This window comes from Sebastes umbrosus, chromosome 10, assembly GCF_015220745.1.
Source record: "Sebastes umbrosus isolate fSebUmb1 chromosome 10, fSebUmb1.pri, whole genome shotgun sequence".
Lineage (NCBI taxonomy): Eukaryota > Metazoa > Chordata > Actinopteri > Perciformes > Sebastidae > Sebastes > Sebastes umbrosus.
This window is the reverse complement of record NC_051278.1, coordinates 313,691-338,112: the sequence shown is the minus strand read 5'-3', so window position 1 is coordinate 338,112 and position 24,422 is coordinate 313,691. Positions and strand designations below refer to the sequence as shown.

The 24,422-nt window shown below is 42.4% G+C and overlaps 1 protein-coding gene and 1 long non-coding RNA gene across 5 annotated transcripts in view; one reads left to right on the top strand and one right to left on the bottom strand.

The window, feature by feature from the left end:
• The window catches only part of anapc1 (anaphase promoting complex subunit 1), a 74,067-nt gene continuing 49,645 nt past the window's right edge, over window positions 1–24,422 (top strand). For 3 of the 4 annotated variants that reach the window (XM_037781907.1, XM_037781905.1, XM_037781903.1), the window contains exons 1-22: window positions 1–155; window positions 4,705–4,944; window positions 5,258–5,422; window positions 5,550–5,592; window positions 5,684–5,781; window positions 8,160–8,242; window positions 8,443–8,516; window positions 9,109–9,254; window positions 9,332–9,489; window positions 9,725–9,856; window positions 11,181–11,402; window positions 12,559–12,654; window positions 12,858–12,948; window positions 13,750–13,815; window positions 13,930–14,046; window positions 15,144–15,290; window positions 17,660–17,720; window positions 21,482–21,537; window positions 22,752–22,883; window positions 22,960–23,034; window positions 23,962–24,063; window positions 24,388–24,422. The exon at window positions 24,388–24,422 is cut by the window's right edge and continues 135 nt beyond it. In XM_037781907.1, the coding sequence (XP_037637835.1) occupies window positions 4,729–4,944; window positions 5,258–5,422; window positions 5,550–5,592; window positions 5,684–5,781; window positions 8,160–8,242; window positions 8,443–8,516; window positions 9,109–9,254; window positions 9,332–9,489; window positions 9,725–9,856; window positions 11,181–11,402; window positions 12,559–12,654; window positions 12,858–12,948; window positions 13,750–13,815; window positions 13,930–14,046; window positions 15,144–15,290; window positions 17,660–17,720; window positions 21,482–21,537; window positions 22,752–22,883; window positions 22,960–23,034; window positions 23,962–24,063; window positions 24,388–24,422 (2,315 nt within the window). In that variant the 5' untranslated portion in view covers window positions 1–155; window positions 4,705–4,728. Of the gene's footprint in view, window positions 156–4,704; window positions 4,945–5,257; window positions 5,423–5,549; window positions 5,593–5,683; window positions 5,782–8,159; window positions 8,243–8,442; window positions 8,517–9,108; window positions 9,255–9,331; window positions 9,490–9,724; window positions 9,857–11,180; window positions 11,403–12,558; window positions 12,655–12,857; window positions 12,949–13,749; window positions 13,816–13,929; window positions 14,047–15,143; window positions 15,291–17,659; window positions 17,721–21,481; window positions 21,538–22,751; window positions 22,884–22,959; window positions 23,035–23,961; window positions 24,064–24,387 lie in introns of those variants that run through there. The other variant, XM_037781906.1, reaches the window with a different exon arrangement.
• On the bottom strand, window positions 15,805–18,196 carry LOC119495452. The gene is made up of 3 exons (XR_005208490.1): window positions 17,738–18,196; window positions 17,166–17,401; window positions 15,805–16,164 (listed from the first exon to the last, which is right to left on the bottom strand). It is a non-coding gene; the product is annotated as an uncharacterized LOC119495452 (long non-coding RNA).

The window sequence follows — 24,422 nt, the reverse complement described above, 5'->3', positions numbered from 1 at the left end:
AATGCTGCTCTAATGCTGCTCTAATGCTGCTCTAATGCTGCTCTAATGCTGCTCTAATGCTGCTACCGGAGACCAGCTGAGCTCAAACCACACTCTGCGAGAGAGAGAAGAGACGAGGACTCCGCGACCAGAGACAGAAGATTCTACTCTATCAGGTTAGAGAGCTAGCTGAAGCTAAGCTAATGCTAAGCTAATGCTAAGCTAATGCTAGCCTCAGCTAGCTCAGAGGGTTAGCATGCTGCTGCTGCAGAGCTCTGTGTGGTGGTTCTGTTACTCTGATGACATGCTGCTGCAGAGCTCTGTGTGGTGGTCCTGTTACTCTCTGATGACATGCTGCTGCAGAGCTCTGTGTGGTGGTCCTGTTACTCTCTGATGACATGCTGCTGCAGAGCTCTGTGTGGTGGTCCTGTTACTCTGATGACATGCTGCTGCTGCAGAGCTCTGTGTGGTGGTCCTGTTACTCTCTGATGACATGCTGCTGCAGAGCTCTGTGTGGTGGTCCTGTTACTCTCTGATGACATGCTGCTGCAGAGCTCTGTGTGGTGGTCCTGTTACTCTGATGACATGCTGCTGCTGCAGAGCTCTGTGTGGTGGTCCTGTTACTCTCTGATGACATGCTGCTGCTGCAGAGCTCTGTGTGGTGGTCCTGTTACTCTCTGATGACATGCTGCTGCTGCAGAGCTCTGTGTGGTGGTCCTGTTACTCTGATGACATGCTGCTGCTGCAGAGCTCTGTGTGGTGGTCCTGTTACTCTGATGACATGCTGCTGCTGCAGAGCTCTGTGTGGTGGTCCTGTTACTCTCTGATGACATGCTGCTGCTGCTGCAGAGCTCTGTGTGGTGGTCCTGTTACTCTCTGATGACATGCTGCTGCAGAGCTCTGTGTGGTGGTCCTGTTACTCTCTGATGACATGCTGCTGCTGAGCTCTGTGTGGTGGTCCTGTTACTCTGATGACATGCTGCTGCTGCAGAGCTCTGTGTGGTGGTCCTGTTACTCTGATGACATGCTGCTGCAGAGCTCTGTGTGGTGGTCCTGTTACTCTGATGACATGCTGCTGCTGCAGAGCTCTGTGTGGTGGTCCTGTTACTCTGATGACATGCTGCTGCAGAGCTCTGTGTGGTGGTCCTGTTACTCTGATGACATGCTGCTGCTGCAGAGCTCTGTGTGGTGGTCCTGTTACTCTCTGATGACATGCTGCTGCAGAGCTCTGTGTGGTGGTCCTGTTACTCTGATGACATGCTGCTGCAGAGCTCTGTGTGGTGGTCCTGTTACTCTGATGACATGCTGCTGCAGAGCTCTGTGTGGTGGTCCTGTTACTCTCTGATGACATGCTGCTGCTGCAGAGCTCTGTGTGGTGGTCCTGTTACTCTGATGACATGCTGCTGCTGCAGAGCTCTGTGTGGTGGTCCTGTTACTCTCTGATGACATGCTGATCTATTTATACTAACTACTGCATCATATCTAATCATATTTAGTTCTGTTACTGTCCTGTCTCACTGCTAACTTGTGTTTATTTATACTATACTAACTGCTGCATATTTCATCATATTTATTCACTTTTAATATCATATCTAATCATATTTAATATCATATCTAATCATATTTAATATCATATCTAATCATATTTAAACACATTTAATAATAATAATAATAATAATAATAATAATAGCTTGGATTTATATAGCGCCTTTCTAGAAACCTAAGGACGCTTTAAGAAAGACATAAATAACACAACAATGTAACATATCAGTAGCTAGAGGCCAGAGGCCAGAGGCCTCGGTGAAGAGGTGTGTTTTGAGGAGTCTTTTGAAGCTGTCCAGAGATGGTGTGTTGCGGAGCTCTATGGGGAGAGAGTTCCAGAGGGTGGGGGGGGGGGCTGTCACACTGAAAGGTCTGTCCCCAAAAGTTCTCAGTCTTGTGTGAGGGATGGAGAGCTGACCCGGGCCTGAGGATCTGAGGTTCTGAGGCTGTGTGTAAGGGTGGAGGAGGTCAGATAGGTACTGAGGAGCCAGGGCGTTGAGGGATTTATAGGTGAGGAGGAGGATCTTGTAGGTGATGTGGGACTTGACCGGGAGCCAGTGGAGGTGGATGAGGGTGGGGGTGATGGACAGAACTCCATTGCAGTAGTCCAAACGGGAGGTGACGAAAGCGTGGATGAGGGTTTCTGCCACAGAGTCAGAGAGTGATTGCCGGAGACGTGAGATGTTTTTGAGGTGGAAGAAGGCGGATTTGGTGATGGACTTGATGTGAGACTGGAATGAGAGAGTTGGGTCCAGGATGACACCCAGGTTGCGGACTTCCGAGGATGGGGAGAAGGAACAGCCGTCAACGTCCAGGTGGAGATCTCCAACCTTCCGGAGCAGGGCCTTGGGAGCCACAACCATGAGCTCGGTTTTGTTGCTGTTGAGTTTTAGGAAGTTAGATGACATCCAGATTTGTATTGCATGCAGGCAGTTTACAAGTGACTGTGGGGGGAGCTGGGTGGAGGGTTTGGTGCTGAGATATAGTTGTGTGTCGTCAGCATATGAGTGAAAGCTGAGACCGTGGTGGCGGATGATCTGACCAAGGGGGAGCATGTAGATGGTGAAGAGGAGGGGTCCCAGCACAGAGCCTTGAGGTACACCATGGTTGACTGGGGCCGGGGGGGAACTGGAGTCTCTGATGGGGACAAACTGTTTTCTGTTTGTGAGGTAGGACTGAAACTGATTTAATATCATATTTCATCATATTTCATCATATCTAATCATATAGATATAGATATATATATCTATATCTATAGATATAGATAGATATATAGATATATAGATAGATAGATGGATAGTAACTTTATTGATCCAGAGGGAAATTCAAGTTTCCAGCATCACAGTTCCATCGTGCAAAACATGTCAGTAAAAAGACAGTAAAAAAGTTAGCCGTGTCTTCAGCGATCTTCTGAATGTGACACGACTCAGAGATGTAGTTGAAGTCCACCCTGTAGAGGGTGAAGAGAAGGCGGACCAGTACAGACCCCTGTGGAACACCGGTGTTGCTGACCACAGTGTCAGATGTGATGTCCTTCAACCTGACATACTGTGATCTGCCGGTGAGGTAGTCCGTGACCCACGTCACAATGTGTGGGTCCACTTGCATCCTGGCCAGCTTGTCCTGTAGAACACGGGGCTGGAGAAGTCAAGAAACAGGATTCTGACTGTTTATTGTTTCTGACTGATAATTAATCATACTTAATCATAAATAATCATATTTAATCATAATTAATCATATTTAATCATAAATAATCATATTTAATCATGTTTAATCACAATTAATCATAAATAATCATATTTAATCATATTTAATCATAATTAATCATATTTAATCATATTTAATCATAATTAATCATAATTAATCATATTTAATCATAAATAATCATTATTAATCATATTTAATCATATTTAAGCATAAATAATCATATTTAATCATATTTAATCATGATTAAACATATTTAATCATAAATAATCATATTTAATCATATTTAATCATGAATAATCATATTTAATCATATTTAATCATAAATAATCATGATTAATCATATTTAATCATGATTAATCACATTTAATCATATTTAATCATGATTAATCACATTTAATCATATTTAATCATGATTAATCATACTTTAGGGTAACTAGTTTTAACATGACGACGTCCAGCTAGCTGCTAGCATGTAGCATCTGTCTGTGTCAACAGTAGAAATAATATGACATGTTTATTTGTGTGTGGTGTTACAGCGATGCTTCTAACTATACAGTGAACAGTAGTGAGGTGATGAGGTTACAGATGATTACCTCAATGTACTGTTTCACCCTAGCTAACTCAGTGATGTGTAAACAGAGAAAGAAAATAACGTCATTAAGTCAACATTAATAATCTACCTATCAAATGTGCTCATTATAATCAGGTCAGTGTGATGAACATGTTTTATTCTAGCATTAAATGAAACTGTTTATTGTGAAGGGGACCAGCTTAAACCCCTCAAGTAGGCTTTTTATGTTCTGAATACATAGCTATCATAGCGGTCATGTGTCAGAGAGGATCATTTCTATTTATAATGATAATAAATGATCCTCACTGACATGTAAAGTGGGCTTCTTTAAGCTTCAGTCTAATTCTCAAGGCACATTGCTATCTTCAATGAATGTCTTCAATATTTTTGACTGTGATAGTAGTTTTGTCCACTTCAGATTAAATAATTTAATCACTGGCATGACAACATGTCAGCGTAGTATTGCCAAAGCAATAAGGTTTACAATGTCATTTTAATAATTTAAGCATTATTTTGGTTCCTATGTGTTCATACTGGCGGCAGTTCAATTGGGTGTTTATCCCTTTTTCAGTCTTGTCTCTGGACCCCAGACTTCATTCCTTTGTAGTAAAAATACTTATTATACTACTAATACATTCATGGACTTGAATATTTTTACAACGCTTGAGTTTTACGTAACGGTATGGCTCTATATTTATTTTATGACATAGAAACTCCTCCTCTTTACTCTGAGCTCCCCTGATGCTGTCTATCTCCATATCTTCCTTATCTACGTGCACAACAGTGGGAGAGTCTGGTAGAATGTGTTAAACCCATCAGATTTCTGCTGTGGCTACGAACTGAAATAAGGGTTTTATTGCTTATTGTTAACATTTTTCTGTCTTCCTCATCCCAATTCTTCCCAGAAATAATGCTGATATCTGGAACTCATGTCGGAAGTCGTGTATGAAGAGACAGCCACGATGATTGCAGCAGGGGAATTGCAGTCGTTTGTCCCGTTTGGCCGCGAACACTGCAGGAACCATCCAAACGCCTTCAACCTGCAGCTCAGAGAGCTCCAGCCCGCCTCCGAGCTCTGGTCGTCAGATGGCGCCGCTGGCCTGGTGGGGTCGCTGCAGGAAGTCAGTCTGCAGGAGAGAGAACGGGTGAGACTGCATGGCATTACAGTACATGGCTTTTATACAATGATACTTCTCTTCCTCTACAAGCACTTTTGTTTTATGAAACATTAAAGAAGACAAATGCACAAGGAGAACAATAGGAAGTACATCAACAGAAAGGAAATTGAATTTAGATGTTTGTATGGCACTGACAGTCTTTGTCTAAAAGTAACATATTAGTTGACATAATAACTGCAATAGATAGAACTACCAAGTTTCTAAAAGTAATGTTACTTCTTTACTTTTTCATTGATTCAGTCCTTGCTATGTTGCCTTAATGGATCTGTTTGATTGGCAGGAATGCTGGCAGCTTAGGAAGGGCTGCAAGGGAGTCAGGGAGGAGGATGTGGAGTTTGAAGAGGAGCTCTATACAGCAGGAACTGTGGTCGTCTGGAGCCAGGGCAGTCGGACCCAAGCCTCCAACGTATATAAGGCCTTCACCGTCGACAGCCCGGTGCAGCAGGTCAGTTACTGAATGCTTCTACACGAGGGCACATCTAAGAGACTGTTGAGTTCTGTCTGGAAAATTGTCCTTTTGCTTTACCAAAGCAGCTTTTTTTATGCATCAATGTTTTTTATTCTGTCTGCAGGCCTTATGGTGTAACTTTGCTGTTCCTCAGAACAAGAAAGACGGTACTGAATCATTAAATTCTTGTTTCAAGTTATCTATTGATTTACATTGCAGTTCTGTTGAAGTTCTTTAATCTTTAATGTTGTTTTGCAGAAGAGGAAGTGGAGCAGACAGTGTGTATCATCCAGAGTAGCTGTGTCAACGTTCACACTGTAACCGGGAAGGATTTCATCACACCACTACCCTTCCAGGTGAGGTGGGAGAGAGACACTGGTGGGGTGTCTTGTATCTCAGAGGAAGAGGGGAGTCAAAACTTGCAGAGAAATTCAAAAGCATCTGCTAAATTTCTGCTAGCTGGGTTCACCAACCTTTGATCCTTTTCCTCTCTTGTCACTTTCCTTTGGTGTAACTCACCTCAGCCCAAACATGATGGTGATGTGTGCAGGTTATATACTTAGTGCTACGTGTTTATGGATATTTAAAGTCTTCAAACTTTAATATCCAGAAAAATGTTGGGGCTGCTCTTTACCAAGGAGCAAAGTTGCTGCATGAAGCATCAACAACCAATTCTGTTCAGTGTATCACAGAAAGTCTTCACCTTCCAACCTGTGAGAATATTTACTATATAGTCACGTCAGTTTATTTATGTAGCACAGTTTAAAAACAACCCCCGATTGACTAAAGTGCTTTACACAGTAAAAAGGAAAAGGCACAAGTTCACAAACGACTCGGCAAAATTAGTGGCATCAAACCGAATTTGCCTCAACGCGTTATCTCGTTAACTTTGACAGTTCCACGAATGACAAAAACACATAATGATATTTCTTAGACACATCGTAAGCCAGACAAAATAAGAGAAAAAAAATAAATAATTTGAAACATGCGACGGTGGGGGCTAATCGAACATGTAGAGGGAGGCAATTCTACAACTTGAGCCTGGCCATGGAAAAGGCACGGTCCCCTTTACGCCTCGAACGACTGTCTGGGATGGAAAGCTGCAGCTTATCAGTGACCTCAGTGTTCTCGGAGGACAGTGAGGATGTAAAAGGTCACTGAGATACGCTGGGGCTCGCCCATTCAAGGCTTTAAAAGCGAAAAGTAAAATCTTGTAGTCAACTCTAAATTTCTCTGGTAACCACACACAATCTGTGTAATATGGCATGACTTTTTAGATGTTATTAGCAGACATGCGGCCGTGTTTTACACCAGCTGAAGGCCTGACAGAGTAGTCTGACTGACTGAGATGTGGTGCGTGAATGCAACGTCCCTGGATGTTTCTTTTCTACATGCTGGATGCTTCTTGTGATAATGTGTGTGTGTGTGTGTGTGTGTGTGTGTATGTATGTGCAAGCAAGCGTTGGTCAGAGTAGTGATCCAGTACTCCCCAGGGTTGAACCATTGGATAACCAATAATAATGGGAACTTTGGATCGCTGACAGTGTGAATGAAGCCCATCAATAGCAGATGCCTGTGTGTGTGTGAGAGAGAGTGTGAGAGAGTGTGAGAGAGTGTGAGAGTGAGAGAGAGTGAGAGAGAGTGAGAGAGAGTGAGAGAGTGTGAGAGTGAGAGAGAGAGAGAGAGAGAGAGAGAGAGAGTGAGAGAGAGAGTGAGAGAGGTCCCTGCTTGTGTTTGTGCACTTGCTGAAGTAGAATGAGAGTGTGTATTGGTCTCATCAGTCTGTTGCACAGCAACAAGATGTAATTTGATTCAGGGATGTGTTTTTATCAGCAAGTTACAGAAACTGTGTTTGTGTGCTGCTCAGAGGAGACAGATACACAGATAGGATGACTTTATATTCCACCAGTTATCGCAGGTTTAAGGAGTTACCTTTATGTCATCTTAAAGTATGTTGGTCAAGTTGCAGAAATTATATTTGTTTCTTTACTTAATATAGTAAATTAAAACATTAATTAGTAGGGATGCACCGATACCACTTCATTCAGACCGAGTACAATACTGACATCTGGATACTCTCTGATACCGAGTACCGATACGAGTACTTCTCTGAGCCTAAAGACCCTCGTTAACAGCCAGCTGGAGGGTGTGAGCGACACACGGCAGGCTGGGGAGTCCCGCCTACGAGGCGGTGCGCCACCACCGGCTCTAGGTCGGCTTGGAGAGGCTCGGGGCGAAAGTGGCTCGCGGCCGCAGCTTTACAGCGCTCCCTGTCCGGACCTCGCCGCAACTGGGAGGTACAGGGCCCCCTGCTCCCGGTGCAACTGTCGACCGGGGTGGACTGTCCTCAATGCGCCCCGACCGCATCGTGCCGCCAGATCGGGGCTTGGCCCACGTAAAAGGGATCTGTGGCGATGTCGGCAACCCACCCAACCCGTCTTGAAACATGGACCAAGGAGTCTAACGCACATGCGAATCAGAGGGTGCGAGCAGAACCCCGTGGGGCAATGAAAGTGAGGGCCGGTGCACGCCGGCTGAGGTGGGATCCCGGCCCCGCGGGCTCAGGCACACTACCGTAAAGTGGTATCGGAGCCGTTGTATCGGAGCCGTTTTGCGAGTACGAGTACATGAGCACAGTATCGGACCCGATAACCGATACTGGTATCAGTATCATTAATTATTGTCATTATTACACAACACCATGTTAAAAACTATCCCCTTTTGTCTCCTCCAGGTCTCAAACGTGTGGGCGACAAAGTTTGGACTCTTGTTAGAGCGAAAAAACTCAGTGACTGACGCACAACTCAGCCCCCCAGGGTACACACTAACACTGCACACTCCAACACATGAGTATACACACAAGCTGGCAGCAAACACACACACTGTATAGATCCAAACACCCACGTGAAGTGATGCAGTCACTCACACATCACAGCTTAAAACCTCTCAGACACACACTCATGTACACCGTATTGTTTTGGCAGGTAACTGAGGTACTGAGCTCTTTCTCTCTACAGAGAACCTCTTCCCACTGTGTTCAGCATGCTGCATCCTCTAGACGAGATCGCACCAGTAGTGTGTAAGCCTGCAGGTACGACGCACACAATCACAAACACACAATCACAAACACAAACACACACACAATCACAAACACATGCTCTATTATGTCTCATAAGTTGTTGCACCAAGTTTTGGGTTGATTCCATTTGTTACACAGATTAGGTGCTAAATTTAACCATTGTTTACCACTGGAGGATTGATAAAAATGATCAATAATAAAATACCACATTAAGACACCAAGACCTCGAGGAACACCAGAGAAAAAGCCATGCTGTGATTTGGGATCAAAAACTTTTGACATTTGGAGATTTCTGCAAGAATTGCATTTTTTTCAGTGATTGGATGGCGAGCACTTGTGTTGTGTAAACTGCTCAGAAACCCCTTTTATTGTCAATCTAGCTAGGAAAGCCATCCATTCTCTGAATGCTCTAAGTCTCTAGTTTGATCCATCCATCCTCTGAATGCTCTAGGTCTCTAGTTTGATCCATCCATCCTCTGAATGCTCTAGGTCTCTAGTTTGATCCATCCATCCTCTGAATGCTCTAGGTCTCTAGTTTGATCCATCCATCCTCTGAATGCTCTAGGTCTCTAGTTTGATCCATCCATCCTCTGAATGTTTTCAGGTCAGTTTGAGGGCTCCCGTGTGCAGTATGCGTCCGATGCCAGCGTGAAGATCGTGTTCAGCTGCTGTCAGCCCTCCGTAGTCGTCTCCTATGACACTGTACAGGGAACACACTCCGTCTGGGCCCTTCGCAAAGTCACACAGGATGTGAGTAATCACACACACACTTAAACAAACACAGAGAGTTTACCTGTCCCTAACCTGGAGCCTCTGACCTCCGTCAGGAGCGTTCTGCAGTCCTGCGGTGTACAGCAGATCCAGTAGGAACTCCGCTGGGTCTGATGGCGTCAGGCTTACTGTCCTCTCACCTCCGTAATATCTCCCGCCTGGACTCCCCCGGTGGCAGCGTGCCAACCGGGCTCGGCCCCGCAACTGGAACGAGGTAAAAGTGAAGTGAAAGTATTCTCATATCTCATTATGTCTACACTTATTAAACTTTATACGAGGAATGTCCCACACCGGCTACAAAACCTGAGAGAACACACAGAGAAGAAACATGAAAACATGATCTGCCAGGCGGAGAATTGATTGTTCTGTGGGTGAACTATTCCTTTAAGAGCATCTCTGGTCTCTTGCTGTGTTCTGACCCCGTCGTCGTTGTTTCTTCCTGCTCCTAGTTGTGCCGTCGGTACCGGCTCTCCTCTCCACTACAGCGCTCTGCACAGCCACCAGAACAGGATCATGACCTCTTCACCAGGATTACACTCCCGCGTTCAGTCCCCGAGTATATCCAACATGGCTGCCCTCAGGTGAGTTTCACTTCAAATTGACTTAAAACAATCAAGAGGACATATAAAGTATGTTACACAGATGGACAGGATAGGTTACCTTCCAGCCTGATTAAGAATGCCCTACCAACATACAAGCTAAATGAGCCTTTTTTAGCACAACTGAAACATATTTTAAGATCAAAATGTGTAATAAATGAAGTCAGTATTGACGCAGGATGATCTGGTTCAATCCTTAAACTTCAGCTCTTCAGCTTTAGTCCAGTGTACGATGCAGAGTCATTATTTTGTTCAGTCTGTTGCCACACACACACATTTGCTCCATTGCCTTCTGCAAAAATCTACTAATTATTAAACATTACTCCACTAGTAGGGAAAACAATTGATCGAATATTAATCGATCACAATTTTTTATTCTTCCCACAATTAAACAAACATGATCGCCTGAGGTATTGACGTTTAAAATGTGCGTTCTGCTCATAGAAAACTCTGCTGCAGATCAAATCAGCTGGTGATCCAGATGTTTTGGCTTCACTTTTGGGGATAGATATTATCTACAGTATACAACCAATGTGTTTATGATTAAATTAAGAGTATAAAATAGTTTATCTAGCTGTTATTGTTGCTAATTTTGCTCTCAAAGTGCATCAGATTGATGCATTTAACTTTAAAATATAGCTAACAAAAAGGGTAGGGTGAATATTCCTGTTTTTCTTCATATTAAAATACATACTGTATAGCAGAAAAAACAGATTGCAATGTCAGTTGTTTTCCATAATTTATAAAGGGATGCACCGATACTGATACCGATACCAGTATCGGGTCCGATACTGTACTCATGTACTCGTACTCGCAAAAGCACTGAGGACAGTCCTCCCCGGTGACGTTTTGTCCACGGCCCCGGGAAGCACCTTCACCCCGAGCCTTTCCAAGCCGACCTAGAGCCGGTGGCGGCGCACCGCCTCGTATGCAGGACTCCCCAGCCTGCCGTGTGTCGCTCACACTCTCCAGCTGGCTGTTAACGAGGGTCTTTAGACTCAGAGAAGTACTTGTACCGGTACTCGGTATCGGAGAGTACCCAAATGTCAGTACTTGTACTCAGTCTGAATAAAGTGGTATCGGTGCATCACTAAATTTATCCATTAGCAGGAATGTAGCTCAGCATGGAAGTGAAAACAGTGTTGTGTTTATTTTAATGTTGTTGCTAAAATCAATGAATAATCGTGATATCAATATTGATCAAAAATAATCATGATTATCATTTTGTCCATAACGGTGCAGCCCTCTCCACTAGTGGTCAAACACTCTACTGTGATCTACTGTATGTCCCTTTTCTCTCTTCCAGCCGCGCCCACTCCCCAGGCATGGCAGCTCCGTCCTTTTCAGGCGCGGCTCGTTTCAACACGTCCTTCCACAGCCCGTCCTCCAGGGGGCACCACGGGGGCCTGATGACCTCTCCCAACAGCACGGTCAACGACACCATGCTGGTGCCGGAGATGGAGCCCATCGTACCCGACCTCTGCATGGAGCAGCTGTGGAGCGAGACGGTCACAGCTGGCGGCCACAGGTAATCATCACCAGGACTGAACCCTACAGACAACACAATTATTCAGAATACATTATTGAGTTTTATTTATTCCGGCTACTTGGCTTTCTAAGCTTTTCTTAGCTATTTCAGTGACTGACCTTTTATATATTTATGTATTTATTTATTTATTTAGGTACATAGCTGTTAGGATTTACTAGTAAATACCAGAGGTCTGTACTACGAAGCCAGTTCAACATCCCCAGGGTATCTTCTTGTTATCTGGCTTCACTAACCCTAACAACCGCGATCCCGCTAAGCGGTCCTACGGTGCTGGTTATCAACTCGGTAAATCATCCCAGAGTTTCTCAGTCTGGTTACGAGCGCGTTCACATGAACGGGTTGTTTTGTATCATCTGACCAATCACAAATGTGGACAGGTCTACGGTCAGCAGAGCCAAGAAGAGCAAAGTATAATATCAGACATATACGAAGAACACGTAATCCAGACTAACAAGAACAAATAGCCGATGTGTGAATGCGTAAATTAAAAGATTTATTAATTTAACGGAATACTGCCCTTTGCTTACGATGTGGCGAGTTTGACTATTTCAGCCTTCCTTCAGCTGCGTCCCGTCTCCGGCGGTGAGAAACAGACTCAAGACCAAGTAAAACTATAAATATAAAACATAATTCAAAGCGGTAAACACACGCAGCATCCAGCCAGCTGTCCTTGAAATGGGTTGTTTTTAGGCTGGATTATGACTTTAACTTCTTTGCGTAATATTATCTTAGGATGTGCACATCAAGCTCTGATTGGTCAGTAGGCGGTGCTTTTATACGAGTTGATACCGATGGATTCGTTAGGTTTTCTAGTCTCATATGATACCAGTATCTTCACTCTGGCTTTAAAACTGACCCGACTACAACCTAAAAACACTAAAGTTTGTTAATGCGTTACAGAAATGAGTGGCAGCTATGATATTTATATTACAGTATGCTGTTTGTTTCACTCGTGTTTTTGTTGCTTACTGTTGTTGTTTGACCTGAGTCTTCTTCACCTGTTGTTGTTTGACTTGAGTCTTCTTCACCTGTTGGTGTTTGACCTGAGTCTTCTTCACCTGTTGTTGTTTGACGTGAGTCTTCTTCACCTGTTGGTGTTTGACGTGAGTCTTCTTCACCTGTTGGTGTTTTGCAGGGAGATGAGCAGCCAGGCGTCTAAAGTCTTCCTGACCTCTGACCTCTGTGAGAACCGCTACCTCTGTTTCCTGGTAGAGTCTCACCAACAGCTCAGGTCAACAAACACACACACACACACACACACACACACACACCGTGTAGTCATCCATACACAATCAATACTTTATACAGACTTCTGACCGTAACAGTACTAAACATTGACGCTCATGCACGTAGAACGTCAGACAAACCACTCAGAAACAGTCTCTTCATCACTCTCTCCACCTTATCTTGCTGTCTTTGTCATTGTTTCCACAGATGTGTGAAGTTCATTGAGAGCAACAATTCGTCTCAGCTCATCTTCACCTCTGTCACGACCATCTCTGCCAAAGATGCAGAGCCTCTGCAGGTACAGGAGGTTACAGTATAGGTACTTAGGATTTACAGAGAGTAGGCGAAGGATAATACGTTTCCAAAGCCTCGCAAGCAGGTAGCTTTGGTCTGCACCAGAGTACGATTACTGCGTTCACAACTGGCCAAACAAATAGCTGAGATGAATCTAATCCATACGACCAGTTAAAGACGGCTGATGGATCAATGAAGTCTGATCTGTGGTTGTAATTTGTTCCAGTTTTTAGCTTTGCATCTTGGATTTTAACTCCAGTTTTCCTGCTGGTTTAAAGCTTTTAGTTAATCTGGAAAGGATTTGCATTTGATTAGGATTCTAGTTTTATTTGTAATAATTTCTGCAGCACACACAATATTGATCATGAAGAAAGAAACATGAATACAAGGTCTCATTAATGTCTTAATTAGCACATATAACAGTAATGTTTTAACCTTGACAGTTAATCACATCTGTGACTAATGAGCACCTTGAGACTCATCACCTGAATGCAAATCATGATTATTATAAGCAACTCACTCTACTTTAAAACTCTAAAACAAATTGAAAAGCAGCATTAACTAAAACATTACAGTCCTTAATACGGAGAAATGTTCTGTGAAAAATGGAAAATAGTAAAACAGACGGTTTTATTTGTTGACTTACTGACGGACAGGTGGTCAGACAAACGGCACAATTTAAATATGACAGCTTCGGTTTTGGGAAATGATCGATTAATTGAGAATATAAGGGGGTTAATCAATAATGAAATAGTTATTAGTTGTTAACTTAACTTGTCTCTGACAGTAAAACTTGTATTCTCAGAATATCGATGCCATGCTGGTTCTGGAGGCGTGTGGCAGTCTGGTTCTCTACACCGGGATCACCAAGGTGAGGACGAATCAAACCACAGAGACTTCATCCCATTCTTTACTCACAGTAGATAAACATCAACGGACTTTATTACAACTGAAGGGAATTCTTCCTGTGTTGCTGTTCCTCCAGGTCAGTAAGGTGTTCGTCCCCGGCCTCCTGTCTCCCACCTTCAGCCTGACCAACCACCTCTCTCACTTCAGCACGCCGGCTAACGCCGGCACCAGGCACCTCCAAAGACTGGACGAGGTATCATCATTTACATTTAGCATAAAACAATATGCTCCAATCATAACATGTCAAACTGCAGCCAGTGTGTCAGTGTGCTGACTTGACTATGACTTGCCCCAAACTGCATGTGGTTATCATAAAGTGGGCATGTCTGTAAAGGGGAGACTCGTGGGTACCCATAGAACCCATTTACATTCACACATCTGGAGGTCAGAGGTCAAGGGACCCCTTTGAACATGGACATGACAGTTTTTCCTCTCCAACATTTTAAGTTTGGAGCGTTATTTAACCTCCTTCATGACCAGCTAGTCTGACCTGGTTGGTACCGATGGATTCATCAGGATTTATAATTTACTATGATACCAGGATCGGACTTTTCTGCTGCCTTTCTTTTGGACATTTTTCAGACTTTTTTTTCGAACATTTTTTTGACATTTTATTTTTGGAAATTTTTCTGACTTTTTTTTGTGAACGTTTTTTATGATATTTTTAAGAATTTATTCAGACTTTTTTTGTCATTTTTTTGGAAAAATTTTCTGACATTTTTTTTTACTTTTCTTGGACATTTTTTGGACATTTTTCAGACTATTTTTTGATATTTTTCTGACTTTTTGTTTCTTTTCTTTTTTTTTACATTTCTTGGATATTTTTCAGACTTTTTTTCCGACATTTTTAGGATTTTTTTTTTAATTTTCTGACTTAAAAGTGGGCAGCCCTAGTTGAAACCTATTATTCTTTATGCATTGATTGTTTAAATGGATTGATTTTTGTCATATATTTATTTTAATAATGCATTTTATAGGTTACTTTACTGAACTTCCGTTCAATCTCGTACCGTCTGAGAAACAATTTCCACAGAGCCAGACAATCTGTCACAGTCAACATGGAAGCTTGATTTGGTTTCCTGTTTTATAATTATTCCATTTTGCTGCTTGAAATAATCAGAAATGAATCTCTCAGAATCATGACACCGTACAAACTGTTTTGCTACACCCATGTCTTTTTTATTTACGACCTATTTCACATTCTGTCACCTCATCTCGGCTGCTCTCTTTCTTTCCTCTTCCTGTCTACCGCTGCTTCATCTCTCTGTTGTTTCCTCTCTCCTCCTGCAGGCCGTGATGCCTTCACCAGTGTCAGAGCTGAGGGGTCCAAACCTTATCAAGCACCATGAAGGGTCATTTCTGGAAGATTACACGTTCCAACAGGCCACGCCTTACATCCACGCGCTGCGGGACCCCGTCTGCAACCGGGTCACTCTGGTTAGTTTGTGTCTGTGATTCATTCAGATGTTATTGTTGCACCATGACATCATTTAGGACAGTAGAATAGTAGAATAGTAGAATAGATGAAATAGAAGTTGGGTTCAGAATGAAAAATGTTATCCATCCATGGTCAGCTCCATCGGGGCCGTTTCAATGCATTTAACAGAAACGTCAGTATCTGGTGCTCTACAGTCGTGGCGTCGGCCCATTTGACCATGGAGACGAGAGCGACGGCCGGCTCCACCGCAACGTTACCGCCATACCATAACGTTTCCTGTCCGTGACAGAGTTAGCATGCAGCTTTAGCTCTGCTCTGTCTAGCTCTGCTTTTCCTGTCAATGTGTGAAACCCAAAGTGTTTCCATCCTTTACTGGATGTGTAGTGTTTACCACGCTGGATTTAACATGGGAGGGTGCAGGTCGTATCCACGACGACCCTCCAACGGTTTAGACTCTCTGAGGTTTGTTTTGGTTGACGGATACGACGTCACGTTACTCAGACTACCACAATAAAAGCTGTAACTTCATTCTACCTCCACATAGACTCAGATGAAGCAGATAGATCCATTCTGGTGTTAAAACATCTATTTCAAAATTGGAAAGAAAGTAATCGTGATCCAGAGGTGAATCGTTTTATTTTGTTTACCACCCTAGTTAATCGGGTTAGGTGGCCTCTGAGCGAGGAGAACAGCGTTACCACGGTTTTGCACTCAGCGGCTCGCGTTACGTCTTGGGTAGGGAGGAGTGAGCGACTACACCACCAGATGCCGCCAAATCCTACACACTCTCCCTTTAAACAGTTGCTGCTAGTGAAGTCTGGGAGGTTGAATGATTCCTAATGTTGTTCTCCAGACTGAAAAGCTGCTGTTTTGCTGCAGAAAATAAAGACGACGTCAACATGGAGGTGGATGAGACTGAACTATAAAGGGGCTTTACAGTGTAACACACAAAGAGATGCTTGTCTGCTGTTTGTGCAAAGTAGGTTAATGTTTGACCTGCAGTTATGCTCATTCATAGAAAACAGAGAGTCTCACTTGAGGGCTTGTTTCTAGTCGGAGATGTATGTGTGTGAATGGAAGCCAGTCAGTCTTAGTGTGTTTGTGCCTGCTGGGTCAGTCCTGTCAGACTTGGTAAAGACAGCCTCTTCAGCCCTGGGACTCTACAGTATACACAACAACAACAACAACAACAACATCAACTCAAACCAGAACAGTGTGTTTGTGCACGCTGCTGCAGCTGTTTTGACATGTTGCCTCCGTGCATTGATTTTCCCTTTGACCCCTCGGTGTGTCAATCTGAAGGCTAATTGTTTGCTAACGCAGCTCGCTGGAGTTTTCAAAGCACCAGCTGCTCTCTGTGTGCTGTCAGCGGGTCCACGGTTTATTCTCTCATCAGGGTTTCTTTCTAATCAGCGATGACGAGAACAACAAGGACCGACCCTCTGGAGGAAATGTGACATTTAAGAACCACCGTGTTGAGATCTGTTTGTCCTCTCTAACACATCTGTTCAACATGATTCAGATGGTCTGCTGTGATAATTAGAGCTGATTGTTTTCATTGTGGATTCATCTGTCAATTATTTCCTTGATTAATTGATTAGTTGTTTGGTCTATCAGTGTTTCAGTTGTATCTCAAGTTGCTAATCTGACTGTAAACAATGAGCAGCACACAGAAGAGGAAGTCTTGGCTCGGATATCCGCTGGCTTCACCAGAACCCCAGAACTCCAGCCCTTTGGCCTCCAGGGGTTTAGCCGCCGTCAGACCGATGGATGATTCTGGTTCCCAGATTGATAAATGAATACCTGCTGTGACATCACTGATTAAGGGTTTAATCATCTGATTCAGAAAGTGTGTGATTCAGTGTCTGGTGTACCCGGAGACGATGAATCATCACACACACCAGTTTAGTTTCCTCTCCAGCTGGAGGTTTGCTCCTCTGTTCAGGTATTTCATCGCCTCGTGGTGGACGGTTCTTTTCACAGCAGACATTTTGACATGTCACAGCAGGAAAAGCACCGGAGTGAATAATAAGATTAATGAAGGTCCAGTTCCTTTCAGCTGCTGCAGTTTCAGGGACTCAGTGTCTCCGTGTAAGGACTCACTGCGACTCTTAAATAGAACAGAGTCAGTTAATGTTGTTAGTAACACCTGTGCTGTTCCTACTATTACAGAGCACTGATATGAAATTAAAATGAAAGTGTATACATTTAATTTGTGCACAATCTCTCTCTCTCTCTCTCTCTCTCTCTCTCTCTCTCTCTCTCTCTCTCTCTCTCTCTCTCTCTCTCTCTCTCTCTCTCTCTCTCTCTCTCTCTCTCTCTCTCTCTCTCTCTCTCTCTCTCTCTCTCTCTCTCTCTCTCTCTGAAGGAGCTGAGCAGCGGCTCAATGCTGAGGATCTCCATCCCAGAGATCGCTACCTCTGAGCTCGGTGAGACGAACACACACCTGTAGGATGGATGCAGAAAAACAAACACACACATTAGAGGCTACATCCGTCTCCGTACACACGAGCGTTTCAGCACCGTTTTAGAATCATCTCCGTCCTAACACGCCTGAGACAGGGTGACCAGGTGTCCCACTTTACGAGGGACTGCTCAGCCTTTCTATCCCACGTCCCACATAGTGAGACGATCCAACGGCTGGCTGTTTATTTATGAACTATAAATAAATCTGACTCATTATCTCCCTGTACGTAGCTTTACGTTCCACATAACAGAGTGTACATTAACCCTTTAAGACGTGAATAATGATCTGCTGGGGGAATCAGAGTGGAAGCCTCGTGAGCGTGGATGAACTGATAGCTGTACAGTATTCACACGGGGAAACGTATTGTGTGGGAACCTCCGTTAATTAGTGAATTAACTGGCCCGTTTCTCGGGTCAATAATATTCACACCTTCTCTTTAAACACTTGTTCAAACTGACCTGTTGACAGAAAGATTACAAATATAGATTTCAATTACACTCAGTATTTTAAATTATCAGAAAGAGATTTACAAAAACTATTTTATACCATATTGTCCAGCGTTCTACATTCAACGTTTTCACCGTTTTGAGTACAACATCCGGGTTCTCAGTGCATTTCACTTCTCTGTGAACGCTCGTTTGCACTCAAAACAGCAAGTAAGTACGCGCATTGAGACACAGCATTCAGCCAACATCTTTTAATTTAATGCCTTATTGTTATTTAGTTATTTTTATATATTTAATATTTGTTTTTTATTGTTAATAAGGGACGAAATAAATTACTACTACTAGTACTAGTACTACTACTACTACTGCTGCTGCTGCTGCTACTACTACTACTACTACTACTACTACTACTACTACTACTACTACTACTAGTACTAGTACTACTGCTACTACTACTACTACTGCTGCTGCTGCTGCTGCTACTACTACTACTACTACTACTACTACTACTAGTACTACTACTACTGTTACTACTGCTACTACTACTACTAGTACTACTAGTACTACTACTACTACTACTGCTACTACTACTACTGCTGCTGCTACTACTACTACTACTACTACTACTACTACTACTACTACTACTAGTACTACTACTACTGTTACTACTACTACTACTACTACTGCTGCTGCTACTACTGCTGCTGCTGCTACTACTACTACTACTACTACTACTACTACTACTACTACTACTAGTACTACTACTACTGTTACTACTACTACTACTACTGCTGCTGCTACTACTACTACTACTACTACTACTACTACTGCTGCTGCTACTACTACTACTACTACTACTACTACTACTACTACTACTAGTACTACTACTACTGCTACTACTACTACTACTACTACTACTACTGCTGCTGCTACTACTACTACTACTACTACTACTACTGCTGCTACTACTACTACTACTGCTGCTACTACTAGTACTACTGCTACTGCTACTACTACTACTACTACTACTACTGCTGCTGTTACTACTACTACTACTACTACTACTGCTGCTGCTACTACTACTACTGCTGCTACTACTACTACTACTACTACTACTACTGCTGCTACTACTACTACTAGTACTACTACTACTACTACTACTGCTGCTGCTACTACTACTACTGCTGCTACTACTACTACTACTGCTGCTGCTACTACTACTACTGCTGCTACTACTACTACTACTACTACTACTACTACTGCTGCTACTACTACTACTACTACTAGTACTACTACTACTACTACTACTGCTGCTGCTACTACTACTACTACTACTGCTGCTACTACTGCTGCTACTACTACTACTACTAGTACTACTACTACTACTACTGCTGCTGCTACTACTACTACTACTACTGCTGCTACTACTACTACTACTAGTACTACTACTGCTACTACTGCTGCTGCTACTGCTAAAATACAATCTAAAGCACTTTCAACAAAATGTATTTGTCGATCCCCGTCTAACAGAATGTAAATCTCTTCAGCGTGTCCTGTTGGATGATACATTTATATTAATATTTTGTTTCCTATATGTATAGGCTGCGTAACCGAAAATTTTTATCTGATTCCGACTGTGAAGTTTTGTATTTTTCGTTCTTCACGTTTTGACGTGGAACAGATTAATGCGTATTTTTCTGTTGCAGAAGGTCCATTCAGAAATGTCCTTCTTGTGAATGACTAGTTCCTGCAGACACTCGTGTGGTTTTATGACTCCTAGCTGATGACCAAGTCCTTAGAAATGATTAATATGCATTACACTGGCATTATATTTTATTTTCAAGCCCATTAAAAGTGTACCGGTGTATCTTTTATTTAGTTTAGTTTACCACTGATGGGCCGCTAGGTCTGTTCAGATCTCAACATCTGCTCCGACCATGAACCTTCAAGTTTCTTAATCTCCTCCAGCTTCTTCTTGTTTTATTGAAAGAGCCATCAGCATCACTAATGTGTGAGTCTGACTCTGCCTTGTGTGCGTCTACCTTCTGTGTCTTTGCTCCCCATTATTTAGTAATCGATCCTACAGACGAGGCTTTCTCCCTCTAATGAAATGGCATTTATCCACCTCCTCCCTGACCTTTCCCACTCTGGATGTCCAATTAAGATAGCCCAGTGACGTTGATTAGGAACCGTCGTCAGGAGACACAGTAACACTAATCACTGTTGTATCGCTGCTTCTTTTTTAATTTCCTTTTTTTGTTTTCTGATGTTAAGGAGAAGGATGAACAGGATGCGGATCATCAGGAAAACATTCTGTTGAAGTGTTTGTGAAGGTTCTCAGTCATCCAGGTCATGGTATCCCAGTGAGGGTTAAATCAGCAGCAACTGGACTTGGTTTAGGTTCTTGAAGACGTTTCACGTCCCATCCCAAAAGCTTCTTCAGTTCTGAGCAGATATCATACCAACAAGTGCACAGGCTCTAGAAACACACCGAAAACACCGAGTTTAATGTGAAAAAACACAGAATCTACAGTTGAGGCGGAGTCACGCGTCATCAACGCGCCATCAACGCGTCATCAACGCGTCATCAACGCGTCATCAACGCGTCATCAACGCGCCATCAACGCGTCATCAACGCGCCATCAACGCGTCATCAACGCGCCATCAACGCGTCATCAACGCGTCATCAACGCGTCATCAACGCGTCATCAACGCGCCATCAACGCGTCATCAACGCGTCATCAACGCGTCATCAACGCGCCATCAACGCGCCATCAACGCGTCATCAACGCGCCATCAACGCGTCATCAACGCGCCATCAACGCGTCATCAACGCGCCATCAACGCGTCATCAACGCGTCATCAACGCGTCATCAGTTACACTGCGCATGTGTTATACCCGGAGGTTTCAATGTTCTGGCTGATCGGAATCCTTAAAAACAGATTTTCTGAATCCGGATGATGATCCACCGGTACCAACGCCGGTGAAAACATAACCTCCGTCCTCGGCCTTGAAGGAGGTTATGTACCAACGCCGGTGAAAACATAACCCCCGTCCTCGGCCTTGAAGGACCTCTTGTCTTATCTTGGGACTTTGTTTAACAAAATTAATTTGATAGGTCTTTTATATTTCAAATATTATTTTGAATATATACCTCTCAGAGAAAGTTATTGTAAAGAATTATTCTATTTATTGTAAAGAAAGGAGGAAAAACGTTCATCCCGTGTTTCTCCATTTTCACCTGTTCTGTCTCTTTGCTCCTCTGATTGATCTCAGTGAGGAAATGCCTCCAGGCCATTCGCTTCATCCTGCCCAAAGAAGCTGCCATGAAGGTAAAAGTGATGGTTAACTCTGGTAAACGCTGCAACATCAGGTCACATGGATTAACTCTGTACACACCTGTGGACAAACCTACGTCTGCTGGCATTAGGGCCAAAGTGATATTCAGGATTATTGATCACGGTTATTCATTGATTTCAGGGACATATTCACAAAATTAAATCAACAGAGCTCTAATTTCACTTTCACATTTAACTTTATTCTTACTAATTAACACATCTTTGCATCAAAAAGATGAACTTAAAATACGTTTGTTTTTTTTTTACCTGCATTCGGTGCATGTTAGTTTTGCCTGTCAGCCCTGCGGTAGCTGGTGTTGCATATTTATTGGTCAATAAAGTAAAAAGAACCTGTACATATTTTTTTTTAATTAGTTTTTTATTGATTTTTTTTTACCTGAATAGTCACATTTTAGTCCACAAATCAAACTCCTATATGCAAAATAATATTAATATAAAAAATAATAAATCAATAGAAGACATAAATAAATACATTTAAAAAATATGTCTACAAAATCCTAATATACAAATAAAATAAATAAATAAAATAAAAGACACAAATCAAATACACACTCCTATCTAAAAACCTGTACATATTGTTTTGTAATTAGTATTTTATTGATTTTTTTACATGTTACATTTTAGTCCACAAATCAAACTCTAAATAATATCTACAAAATCCTAGTAGACAAATAAAATACAAAAAAAAGAAAATAAATAAATAAAATAAAAGACACAAATACATATTCCTACCTAAAAACCTGTACATATTGAATATGTAACTGAGACTCCTGAAAGCATCGTGACAATTCTGTTTCACTTTTTTGGTTGACAAATTCATTCTCATTGTTTTATTTAAAATGACATCGTCTGTCCTCGACCAGAGGAGTGTTTAGTGGACTGATATACGGTTTTATAGACTAATGGATGAGCTGATTTAATACACAGATCTGTTAAAGTAAGAGTTTCTCCACTGTAAAGATTTGGTTTAGAGAGTTGTGCTCATAAGTTTCTTGGAAATAAGTCACTCAGCATAAATAAAAGACTAATCGACTAAATAAATGTTAGCAGACTAAAACCAAAACAACTGATTAGTCAAAATGATATAATTTAAATTGATATAAACATTTTCCTTTGCTGGAATAAAATGGTTTTGTAATAATGGGTGTTTGTCTACTTTAATGTATTCATATATCTACATTCTGCAGGTTTTGGTGAAGTGGTATAACATCTACAACGCCCCCGGCGGTCCCAGTGCTCACGCAGAGTGGAACCTGTTCGTCACCTGCTTCATGACCCTGATGGGCTACAACACGGAGCGCCTGGCGTGGACACAGAACGTGAGTCAGCTGTAGAAGTGTTGTAGCTTTGACCTCTGTAATCCTCGTGTATTGACCTCTCCTCTTCTTTCCACAGCTGCGTTTTGAAGTGCCTCTCTCTCCGGTTATTGCAGCTAAGAAGGCTCGTCCCTCTGATGGAGGCTCTGAAGAGGTTTGTGACAACCGTTGTGATGTTTTTACAACGATTAGCACCAATCACCATCTTTCACGTCTCGTCTGAGAAAACTTTGAACTTGCTAACTTCTTTATAACTTAAAGAAATGACTGAACAGCATTTCATTTGGCATGAGAGGAATGCTTCATCACTTCAGTGTCTAAACAAGAGAAATACTCTAAACTGACTTGAAAGATGAAGCTTTTGGAAAAGTAGGAAATGTTCTTCAACCCTTCATTCATCTGAACTTGGAGCTGCACAATGAATCAAATTTTGATGATAAGTTAATGTCTATTGCTACTTTAAGCTCGTAAAAACTTTATTATACCTCCGCGACAACATAGTCGGGGGTATATAGCGCTCTGCCTGTCCGTCCGTCTCTCCGTCTGTCCATTCTTTCGTTTCCGGAGCAGAACTCTGAAACTATTTAACTTAGGAACTTCAGATTTGGTGTGATGGTTGACGGTGTGGTCTAGTTGTGCCTTTTGGGGGTTAGAAGTCCAGGGTGCCCATTAGATAATTAGTTAATGCCCATTAGTTCCATTAGTTCCTAAAGGGTAAAACCTTTGGCCCTACTTTAGTAGGGGTCAAACAGTGAGCCATGCTCACTTTTGCCTTGTTGTTTTGAGCTTTTGAAGAAATATTAATGTCAGCAACACATGCTGTGTTTGTAGCAGAGGTTCCCTAACGGAGGAACGAGAGAACCTGAAACATTTAATATATAACATTAGCTGTAAATTAAAACAATATTAAATTAGTACACAGAGTTATTTCCTTGTGGCGACAGTCAGTCAGAAAAGTCCTTTAGCTTTCATCGTTTCATGTGGGTGGGAAAATCTAATTGTCAGTTTAATTGATATGTGATTATGTGATTTTCAACAAAGACATTGACTGGTTAGAGAACTGTCTTCTATCTCTCTGTAGGACCTGGAGTACCTGTTGGGGTCTCATTACCACCGTCAGATGAACTCCCAACCTGTCTGCTCCAACAACACTCTCTCACCAGAAACTGTGGGCCTGTCCTCTGTAAGTAACTCACTCTGATATAATAATAATAATATATAATAATATATTACTTGTTGTTTGATTTTGTTTCTTTGTTTTGCGTATTTGGGTTTGACCGTGTTGAGTTGCACTCATTGAAATAAATGGAAACACCTGTCAGTATAACGCGATACAATTCAACAGCACAGCAAACTGCCAGGGTTATTACAGTGAACTAAAACTAAAACAGTTTAAATGACCTGCTTCATCGTACAATGACAATATCTCCCCTGTAATCTTATGTACACTGTTCTCTGCCTTGTGCTCTCACTATCTTAACGTCTTTTCTTCCTTTGTCCTCTCAAGGTGTCCTCTCCCTCCAGTCCATCTCTGAAGTTGGA